General features: G+C 50.3%; 2 protein-coding genes across 2 annotated transcripts; one reads left to right on the forward strand and one right to left on the reverse strand.

Annotated features, from left to right (window-relative positions):
- Positions 1 to 2,185: 2,185 nt before the first annotated feature.
- On the reverse strand, positions 2,186 to 7,772 carry LOC123760480 (zonadhesin-like). The gene is made up of 2 exons (XM_045746168.2): positions 7,671 to 7,772; positions 2,186 to 4,534 (listed from the first exon to the last, which is right to left on the reverse strand). Exons 1-2 carry the CDS (start codon positions 7,770 to 7,772, stop codon positions 2,186 to 2,188), a joined length of 2,451 nt encoding a protein of 816 aa, XP_045602124.2.
- Positions 7,773 to 8,948: 1,176 nt separating this feature from the next.
- LOC138372501 (protein argonaute-2-like) lies at positions 8,949 to 10,564 on the forward strand. The gene is made up of 2 exons (XM_069337973.1): positions 8,949 to 9,623; positions 9,758 to 10,564. Exons 1-2 carry the CDS (start codon positions 8,949 to 8,951, stop codon positions 10,562 to 10,564), a joined length of 1,482 nt encoding a protein of 493 aa, XP_069194074.1.
- The last annotated feature ends 325 nt before the right edge of the window (positions 10,565 to 10,889 follow it).

A 10,889-nucleotide genomic window follows, 5' to 3' on the forward strand; every position in this document is an offset into this window, starting at 1 on the left:
ACCTCGACCCACCACCTATCACCAGGGACCACCTCGACCCACCACCACCACCACCAGGGACCACCTCGACCCACCACCACCACCACCAGGGACCACCTCGACCCACCACCACCACCACCACTAGGGACCACCTCGACCCACCACCACCACCACCAGGGACCACCTCGACCCACCACCACCACCACCAGGGACCTCCTCGACCCACCACCACCACTAGGGACCACCTCGACCCACCACCACCACCACCAGGGACCTCCTCGACCCACCACCACCACCACCACTAGGGACCTCCTCGACCCACCACCACCACCACTAGGGACCTCCTCGACCCACCACCACCACTAGGGACCACCTCGACCCACCACCACTAGGACCTCCTCGACCCACCACCACCACTAGGGACCACCTCGACCCACCACCACCACCACCACCAGGAACCACCTCGACCCACCACCACCACCACCAGGGACCTCCTCGACCCACCACCACCACCACCAGGGACCTCCTCGACCCACCACCACCACCACTAGGGACCACCTCGACCCACCACCACCACCACTAGGGACCTCCTCGACCCACCACCACCACTAGGGACCTCCTCGACCCACCACCACCACTAGGGACCACTAGGGACCTCCTCGACCCACCACCACCACCACTAGGGACCACCTCGACCCACCACCACCACCACCTAGGGACCTCCTCGACCCACCACCACCACTAGGGACCTCCTCGACCCACCACCACCACTAGGGACCACCTCGACCCACCACCACCACCAAGGACCTCCCAGAGTCCCACCTCCTGCATTCCTACAGCCCTTAACTTTAAGGGGGGAACCTTAAACACAACCCCCACACACCCCTGAGACTCTCAGGGGTGTGTGGAAGTCAAAAAAAATAATGAGATATTACCTATTACCCAAAAGTTGAATATAATCTTTGTACAGTAAGTTCCAATCCCATTTTATACCCCTAGAAAAAAGCATAGCCGGCAGTTGGATTTATTAATTAAAATACATAATAACTCTTTTTCGGCTTTTGATGAGTAAATAAATGGAATGCGTTGATGAATCGTTATTAAATTAGACCGAAATTATATCTGTCCAAAACTACTTTTGTAAATGTTCAAAAAGTTACATTATTTATGGGCAGTTGTGTTGAGTGAATTAGTTTGAGGGCGTCGTCATTATATATCGGTCTTATCATCGTCGTCATTATATATCGGTCTTATCATCGTCGTCATTATATATTGGTCTTATCATCGTCGTTCGTCATTATATATCGGTCTTATCATCGTCGTCATTATATATCGGTCTTATCATCGTCGTCATTATATATCGGTCTTATCATCGTCGTCATTATATACCGGCCTTATCATCGTCATTATATATCATCCTTATCATCATCGTCATTATAATTTTCCTCATTATCACCACCATTACCAGCCCCGGACAGACAGCGATATACACATCGAGCGCTGGTTTACCTGTGGACTATTTCGAGAGTTCTAGTTACTCTTTCAGTCTGACCTGTGGCCAGCCTTCCCCTTAGCGATTACCTGGTCTGAGAGGCGGTTTTTATAGCCAGAAGGCCATCACATAGCCATCACAGCCAGGCTGATCCGCGAACTCCAGCAGGAACTTGTACCAGTTGTACCAGAGCGACAGATTTTAGATTTGTAGGCAGGAGACTTGAAGACAAATGGTTGTCTCAGCTGTGGCTCCTTTTGTGTCAACGTTGACGTTTTCAGACGTTGTCATTCCAAGGTGGTTGGCTCGTTAGCTGCTTTCAGTGCATCCCGTTCTCGCACTTGCTTATAGTCAATATTGGCTTATTTAATAAGTGCATATGTGACATACTAATTGATTGTGAATATTTTAGTTTACCTTGAAAAGCTTCTTACTTAACCTATACCGTTGATAGGTTAAGAAATAATTGTAAATAAGAAGCAATAAGATGCTTAGCTTAACATACTAAGAAGGTTAGGTGAGGTCGGTGTTTTCTATGAAGCTTTTCAAGGTAAACTAAAATATTCACAATCAATTAGTATGTCACATATGCACTTATTAAATAAGTCAATATTGACTGTAAGCAAGTGCGAGAACGGGTTGCCAGTGAGGGTTTCTGGCTGTATTGTGTACTCCTTCATGTGCTTCATATGTAAATAAATCCACTTCACTGCTTCATACATCCACAGCTGTCTGTGCTAGTTTAAGGTAAGTCTGTGTTAGTTTAAGGTAAGTCTGTGTTAGTTTAAGGTAAGTCTGTGCTGGTTTAAGGTAAGTTTGTGTTGGTTTAAGGTAAGTTTGTGTTGGTTTAAGGTAAGTCTGTGTTGGTTTAAGGTAAGTCTGTGTTAGTTTAAGGTAAGTCTGTGCTGGTTTAAGGTAAGTCTGTGCTGGTTTAAGGTAAGTCTGTGCTGGTTTAAGGTTAGTCTGTGCTGGTTTAAGGTAAGTCTGTGCTGGTTTAAGGTAAGTCTGTGCTGGTTTAAGGTAAGTCTGTGCTGGTTTAAGGTTAGTCTGTGCTGGTTTAAGGTAAGTCTGTGCTGGTTTAAGGTAAGTCTGTGCTGGTTTAAGGTTAGTCTGTGCTGGTTTAAGGTAAGTCTGTGTTGGTTTAAGGTAAGTCTGTGCTGGTTTAAGATAAGTCTGTGTTGGTTTAAGGTAAGTCTTTGCTGGTTTAAGGTAAGTCTGTGCTGGTTTAAGGTAAGTCTGTGTTGGTTTAAGGTAAGTCTGTGCTGGTTTAAGGTAAGTCTGTGTTGGTTTAAGGTAAGTCTGTGCTGGTTTAAGGTAAGTCTGTGTTGGTTTAAGGTAAGTCTTTGCTGGTTTAAGGTAAGTCTGTGTTGGTTTAAGGTAAGTCTGTGTTGGTTTAAGGTAAGTCTTTGCTTGTTTAAGGTAAGTCTGTGTTGGTTTAAGGTAAGTCTGTGCTGGTTTAAGGTAAGTCTGTGCTGGTTTAAGGTAAGTCTGTGTTGGTTTAAGGTAAGTCTGTGCTGGTTTAAGGTAAGTCTGTGCTGGTTTAAGGTAAGTCTGTGTTGGTTTAAGGTAAGTCTGTGCTGGTTTAAGGTAAGTCTGTGTTGGTTTAAGGTAAGTCTGTGCTGGTTTAAGGTAAGTCTGTGTTGGTTTAAGGTAAGTCTTTGCTGGTTTAAGGTAAGTCTGTGCTGGTTTAAGGTAAGTCTGTGTTGGTTTAAGGTAAGTCTTTGCTGGTTTAAGGTAAGTCTGTGTTGGTTTAAGGTAAGTCTGTGCTGGTTTAAGGTAAGTCTGTGTTGGTTTAAGGTAAGTCAGTGCTGGTTTAAGGTAAGTCTGTGCTGGTGTAAGGTAAGTCTGTGCTGGTTTAAGGTAAGTCTGTGCTGGTTTAAGGTAAGTCTTTGCTGGTTTAAGGTAAGTCTGTGCTGGTTTAAGCAAAGTCTGAGCTGGTTTAAGGTAAGTCTGTGCTGGTTTAAGGTAAGTCTGTGCTGGTTTAAGGTTAGTCTGTGCTGGTTTAAGGTAAGTCTGTGTTGGTTTAAGGTAAGTCTGTGCTGGTTTAAGATAAGTCTGTGTTGGTTTAAGGTAAGTCTTTGCTGGTTTAAGGTAAGTCTGTGCTGGTTTAAGGTAAGTCTGTGCTGGTTTAAGGTAAGTCTGTGCTGGTTTAAGGTTAGTCTGTGCTGGTTTAAGGTAAGTCTGTGCTGGTTTAAGGTAAGTCTGTGCTGGTTTAAGGTAAGACTGTGCTGGTTTAACGTAAGTCTGTGCTGGTTTAAGGTAAGTCTGTGCTGGTTTAAGGTAAGTCTGTGTTGGTTTAAGGTGAGTCTGTGCTGGTTTAAGGTAAGTCTGTGCTGGTTTAAGGTAAGTCTGTGCTGGTTTAAGGTAAGTCTGTGCTGGTTTAAGGTAAGTCTGAGCTGGTTTAAGGTAAGTCTGTGCTGGTTTAAGCAAAGTCTGAGCTGGTTTAAGGTAAGTCTGTGCTGGTTTAAGCAAAGTCTGAGCTGGTTTAAGGTAAGTCTGTGCTGGTTTAAGCAAAGTCTGAGCTGGTTTAAGGTAAGTCTGTGCTGGTTTAAGCAAAGTCTGAGCGGGTTTAAGGTAAGTCTGTGCTGGTTTAAGCAAAGTCTGAGCTGGTTTAAGGTAAGTCTGTGCTGGTTTAAGCAAAGTCTGAGCGGGTTTAAGGTAAGTCTGTGCTGGTTTAAGGTAAGTCTGTGCTGGTTTAAGGTAAGTTTGTGCTGGTTTAAGCAAAGTCTGAGCTGGTTTAAGGTAAGTCTGTGCTGGTTTAAGCAAAGTCTGAGCTGGTTTAAGGTAAGTCTGTGCTGGTTTAAGCAAAGTCTGAGCTGGTTTAAGGTAAGTCTGTGCTGCTTTAAGCAAAGTCAGAGCTGGTTTAAGGTAAGTCTGTGCTGGTTTAAGCAAAGTCTGAGCTGGTTTAAGGTAAGTCTGTGCTGGTTTAAGCAAAGTCTGAGCTGGTTTAAGGTAAGTCTGTGCTGGTTTAAGCAAAGTCTGAGCTGGTTTAAGGTAAGTCTGTGCTGGTTTAAGCAAAGTCTGAGCTGGTTTAAGGTAAGTTTGTGCTGGTTTAAGGTAAGTCTGTGCTGGTTTAAGGTGTACATATTGTCTTTGGAAGTCAAATCATTCGTATTTTAAGCAATGTGTATTTTGCTTTTTGTTAATATATATCACTCGATTATAATGTCATGTTAAATGCGTTTTGCAATTCATTTGTTACGCAATTTCATGTTCAAAATATTTGAGAATGTAACAAAAATTGTTCAGTTATGAAAAAAAATCCATTATAAAATCATGTTTCTTAATTACGAGTCACAAAATAAAGACCTCCGTCCAATAAAATATTTTTGATATGCGAAAGAGTTTCCGGTGCATGAGAGAATAGGGGAAGACTTCTCAACTCCCCCTTCCCATCCTCCCTTCCATCCCCCAGTAATCCCTCCCCCAGTAATCCCTCTCCCCAGTAATCCCTCCCCCAGTAATCCCTCCCCCCCACTAATCCCTCCCCCCACTAATCCCTCCCCCCACTAATCCCTCCCCCCAGTAAATTCTCTCCAGTAATCCCTTCCCCTAGTAATCCCTCCCCCAGTAATTCCTCCCCCAGTAATCCCTCCCCCCAGTAATCCCTCCCCCCAGGAATTCCTCCTCCACTAATCCCCTCCAGTAATTCCTCCCCAGTAATCCCTCCCCCAGTAACCCCCCTATTAATCCCTCCCCATTAATCCCTCCCCCAGTAACCCCCCATTAATCCCTCCCCAGTAATCCTTCTCCCCAGTAATCCCTCCCCCACTAATCCCCCGGTAATCCCTCCCCCAGTAATCCCTCCCCAGTAATCCCTCCCCCCAGTAATCCTCCCCCCCCCCCCTTCCCCACGGCCGGGTGATAACTGGTGCCTGACGGAGTGGTGTCGTCCTACAGGCCGGAGGAGAGGAGCGAGGTGGACGTGTCGGCGATCACCTCCCGCCTGCGGAGCGTGAGGCCCTTGGCCCGCCTCCCCTCCCCCTGTGCTGGGGGACCTCGCCCGCTGCTCCTACTACGAGGACCTCGAGAGGGGCGTCACCTGTGAGTACGGCCTTCATTACTGCCCCCCACCGTCTGTGTGGGGGAGGGCAGGTGTGTGGGTGGGTGTGGGTGGGTGTGTGGTGTGTGTGTGTGTGTGGGTGTGGGGGTGTGTGTGTGTGGGTGTGTATGTGGGTGTGGGGGGTGTGGGGGGTGTTTGTGTGGGTGTGTGTGTGTGTGTGTGTGTTTACTAGTTGTGCTCTTTCGGCCCGCCTCTCAACTGTCAATCAACTGTTTACTAACTACTTTTTTTTTTTTTTTTTTTTTTTTTTTTTTTTTTTTTTTTTTTTTTTTTTTTTTTTTTTTTTTCCACACCACACACACACACACACCCCAGGAAGCAGCCCGTGACAGCTGACTAACTCCCAGGTACCTATTTACTGCTAGGTAACAGGGGCACTTAGGGTGAAAGAAACTTTGCCCATTTGTTTCTGCCTCGTGCGGGAATCGAACCCGCGCCACAGAATTACGAGTCCTGCGCGCTATCCACCAGGCTACGAGGCCCCCGTGTGTGTGTGTGTGTGTGTGGGCATTTGCTATTTCCCTGATACATATATCCCTACACGATAGACCTGTCGTAGTAGATAGACCTGTTATCCATACTGCTTTCTACCCCCTCCCCCCCCTCCTCCCTCTGGGTTTATATATGCTGAACTCTGTAGACAATATTTAAAGTACTGGAACACTTGATGATATGCTGAACTTGTACCCAAGACTGACTGCCCATGTAATGCAACAGTTATACCATGTATGCTAAGTAACTGTAACCTGTGTTTGTAAAAGCATCTTCATCACCTTCAGTGGATATAAGTGTTTAATAACACACTAGTTTCTATAGCAGCTAGTCAAAAGATATCTCCCTCCACTGTCAAGAGATATCTCGAACACGGTGTATATAGGACAGAAGTAAGTCTGTGTATATATGTATGTAGGTTAGATTAGCATTTTAAAAGCACTATAATTACTTTGTGTCTGTTCAATAAATCCCTGAACTACATGTTTAACAGATCTCTCACCCTGTCCATGGAGGACAGAAGAAAATGTATATATGCTGGTTAGCATTGTAAATGTGTGGCCACGTCTGTGGTAGAAAATAATAATAATAAGTTATTTTACCCCGCTTTTTCTAACTTTCGATGATCTAATGGTCTCTCTCTCTCTCTCTCTCTCTCTCTCTCTCTCTCTCTCTCTCTCTCTCTCTCTCTCTCTCTCTCTCTCTCTCTCTCTCTCTCTCTCTTTCTCTCTCTCTCTCTCTCTCTCTCTCTCTCTCTCTCTCTCTCTCTCTCTCTCTCTCTCTCTCTCAAGAAACTCTCCTGTCCAGCTCAATAAAGGAACAAGACAGGAACCATTGAACTACAGACCAGTATCACCAACAAGTATTTTCTTTATGATATTGGAAAGATCAATAAACAAAGACGTGTCGATCATTTAGAACATATAAATGTTGTTTCCAAGCATCAACACGGATTCAACCAAGTAAAATCTTGCTTAACCAACTTACCAGAGTTCTGTGAGAAGGTGACAACATTCAAACAGGAGAGAGAGAGAGAGGGCAGACTGCATTTTCCAGGATTGGCAGAAAGCTTTTGACACTGTTCCTCCCAAGCGATTCTTGTATGCAAAGTCAAAAAACAGGCTGTAGGTGTATTGGAAAAAGTGCCAAAGTGGGAGAAGGAGTACCTATCAGTACTTTGTCTTCTACTATCAGGAAGAAGACAAAGAGTAGGAGGAGAACTATCAGAATGGAGAGGTAATGAGTGTAGCACAGACGGTCGGGAGTGCATCTCATTCTTATCCAAGTTTGCTCAACGATGCTAAACTTTCTTGAGGCGCATCAGAACTGATGAGGATTGCAATACATTTCAAGATGAAACTAGATAATATCCTGAAATGGAGTGATACAAATGGCTAATAGACTTCAACCCCGACAAATGTAATGTTACGAAGAGACATGTTGCAACAAAAAAAAAAAAAACTCAAATCCAGCATATCCAGGATGAAAGGCAGGCAATTTCAACTTCTGAAAAGGAGAAAGACTTAGGAGTGGACATAACTTGAGATCTAACACCAGAGGCACACACACACACACACACACACACACACACACACACACACACACACACACACACACACACACACACACACACAACCAGCTGACCATAACTTTCTCAGAATCACAGCTAATTCTCTTATCTGACTCTTGCAGCCATTGTTGGCTAAAGACAAACCCTCTTCTTCTTTGTGTTCTCTTCAGCCCCATCCCACTGACCCTCCACAGCACCACACCACAGACCCTCCACAGCACCACACCACTGACCCTCCACAGCACCACACCACTGACCCTCCACAGCACCACACCACTGACCCTCCACAGCACCACACCACTGACCCTCCACAGCACCACACCACTGACCCTCCACAGCACCACACCACTGGCCCTCCACAGCACCACACCACTGACCCTCCACAGCACCACACCACTGACCCTCCACAGCACCACACCACTGGCCCTCCACAGCACCACACCACTGACCCTCCACAGCACCACACCACTGACCCTCCACAGCACCACACCACAGACCCTCCACAGCACCACACCACTGAGCCTCCACAGCACCACACCACTGACCCTCCACAGCACCACACCACTGACCCTCCACAGCACCACACCACAGACCCTCCACAGCACCACACCACTGGCCCTCCACAGCACCACACCACTGACCCTCCACAGCACCACACCACTGACCCTCCACAGCACCACACCACTGACCCTCCACAGCACCACACCACTGACCCTCCACAGCACCACACCACTGACCCTCCACAGCACCACACCACTGACCCTCCACAGCACCACACCACTGACCCTCCACAGCACCACACCACTGACCCTCCACAGCACCACACCACTGACCCTCCACAGCACCACACCACTGACCCTCCACAGCACCACACCACTGGCCCTCCACAGCACCACACCACTGACCCTCCACAGCACCACACCACTGACCCTCCACAGCACCATACCACTGACCCTCCACAGCACCACACCACTGACCCTCCACAGCACCACACCACAGACCCTCCACAGCACCACACCACTGGCCCTCCACAGCACCACACCACTGACCCTCCACAGCACCACACCACTGACCCTCCACAGCACCACACCACTGACCCTCCACAGCACCACACCACTGACCCTCCACAGCACCACACCACTGACCCTCCACAGCACCACACCACTGACCCTCCACAGCACCACACCACTGACCCTCCACAGCACCACACCACTGGAGTGGGTCGACCGCATCACATGTTCACGATATTTGATCTTAGTTAGCAAAGCCCTTTTTTGAGCCCGAAATGTTCACCTGAGAACGGCAGGTAGGCCAGCAACAGGGTGGCCAGCAACAGAGTGGCCAGCAACAGGATGGCCAGCAACAGGGTGGCCAGCAACAGGGTGGCCAGCAACAGAGTGGCCAGCAACAGGGTGGCCAGCAACAGGGTGGCCAGCAACAGAGTGGCCAGCAACAGGGTGGCCAGTAACAGAGTGGCCAGCAACTGGGTGGCCAGCAACAGGGTGGCCAGCAACAGAGTGGCCAGCAACAGGGTGGCCAGCAACAGGGTGGCCAGCAACAGGGTGGCCAGCAACAGGGTGGCCAGCAACAGGGTGGCTAGCAACAGGGTGGCCAGCAACAGAGTGGCCAGCAACAGGGTGGCCAGCAACAGGGTGGCCAGCAACAGGGTGGCCAGGAACAGGGTGGCCAGCAACAGGGTGGCCAGCAACAGGGTGGCCAGCAACAGAGTGGCCAGCAACAGGGTGGCCAGCAACAGGGTGGCCAACAACAGGGTGGCCAGCAACAGGGTGGCCAGCAACAGGGTGGCCAGCAACAGAGTGGCCAGCAACAGGGTGGCCAGCAACAGGGTGGCCAGCAACAGGGTGGCCAGCAACAGGGTGGCCAGCAACAGAGTGTCCAGCAACAGGGTGGCCAGCAACAGGGTGGCCAGCAACAGAGTGGCCAGCAACAGGGTGGCCAGCAACAGAGTGGCCAGCAACAGGGTGGCCAGCAACACGGTGGCCAGCAACAGGGTGGCCAGCAACAGGGTGGCCAGCAACAGGGTGGCCAGCAACAGGGTGGCCAGCAACAGGGTGGCCAGCAACAGAGTGGCCAGCAACAGGGTGGCCAGCAACAGGGTGGCCAGCAACAGGGTGGCCAGCAATAGGGTGGCCAGCAACAGGGTGGCCAGCAACAGGGTGGCCAGCAACAGAGTGGCCAGCAACAGGGTGGCCAGCAACAGGGTGGCCAGCAACAGGGTGGCCAGCAACAGGGTGGCCAGCAACAGGGTGGCCAGCAACAGGGTGGCCAGCAACAGCGTGGCCAGCAACAGGGTGGCCAGCAACAGGGTGGCCAGCAACAGGGTGGCCAGCAACAGGGTGGCCAGGAACAGGGTGGCCAGCAACAGGGTGGCCAGCAACAGGGTGGCCAGCAACAGGGTGGCCAGCAACAGGGTGGCCAGCAACAGGGTGGCCAGCAACAGAGTGGCCAGCAACAGGGTGGCCAGCAACAGGGTGGCCAGCAACAGGGTGGCCAGCAACAGGGTGGCCAGCAACTGGGTGGCCAGCAACAGGGTGGCCAGCAACAGGGTGGCCAGCAACAGGGTGGCCAGCAACTGGGTGGCCAGCAACAGGGTGGCCAGCAACAGGGTGGCCAGCAACAGGGTGGCCAGCAACTGGGTGGCCAGCAACAGGGTGGCCAGCAACAGGGTGGCCAGCAACAGGGTGGCCAGCAACTGGGTGGCCAGCAACAGGGTGGCCAGCAACAGGGTGGCCAGGAACAGGGTGGCCAGCAACAGGGTGGCCAGCAACAGGGTGGCCAGCAACTGGGTGGCCAGCAACAGGGTGGCCAGCAACAGAGTGGCCAGCAACAGGGTGGCCAGCAACAGGGTGGCCAGCAACAGGGTGGCCAGCAACAGGGTGGCCAGGAACGGGACTGGCCAGGAACGGGGCTGGCCAGGAACGGGCTGGCCAGGAACGGGGCTGGCTAGGAACGGGGCTGGCCAGGAACGAGACTGGCCAGGAACGGGGCTGGCCAGGAACGGGGCTGGCCAGGAACGGGACTGGCCAGGAACGGGGCTGGACAGGAACGGGGCTGGTCAGGAACGGGGCTGGCCAGGAACGGGGCTGGCCAGGAACGGGACTGGCCAGGAACGGGGCTGGCCAGGAACGTGCGACTGGAAACTGATGAAGAGAAAAATGAGAAGAGTTGATAGGATTGTTTCTAAATTTTACGCTATAGTCCATAAGGATAATTGCTTCAATGGAATTTTCAATTAGTGTGATTGAGGTACTTAGTGATCGGTGCGCGGGGAA

The sequence above is a fragment of the Procambarus clarkii genome, chromosome 39 (assembly GCF_040958095.1).
Source record: "Procambarus clarkii isolate CNS0578487 chromosome 39, FALCON_Pclarkii_2.0, whole genome shotgun sequence".
NCBI lineage: Eukaryota > Metazoa > Arthropoda > Malacostraca > Decapoda > Cambaridae > Procambarus > Procambarus clarkii.

Excerpts from the sequence above, each read along its gene's own strand:
- LOC123760480 (XM_045746168.2), bottom strand. The coding sequence starts at position 7,772 with ATGGGGCTGAAGAGAACACAAAGAAGAAGAGGGTTTGTCTTTAGCCAA. Across the intron at positions 4,535-7,670 it reads GTGATTCTGAGAAAGTTATG|ACTTACCTTAAACCAGCACA; the intron begins GTCAGCTGGTTG and ends AAACCAGCACAG.
- LOC138372501 (XM_069337973.1), top strand. The coding sequence starts at position 8,949 with ATGGCCAGCAACAGGGTGGCCAGCAACAGGGTGGCCAGCAACAGAGTG. Across the intron at positions 9,624-9,757 it reads ACAGGGTGGCCAGCAACAGG|GGTGGCCAGCAACAGGGTGG; the intron begins GTGGCCAGCAAC and ends GGCCAGCAACAG.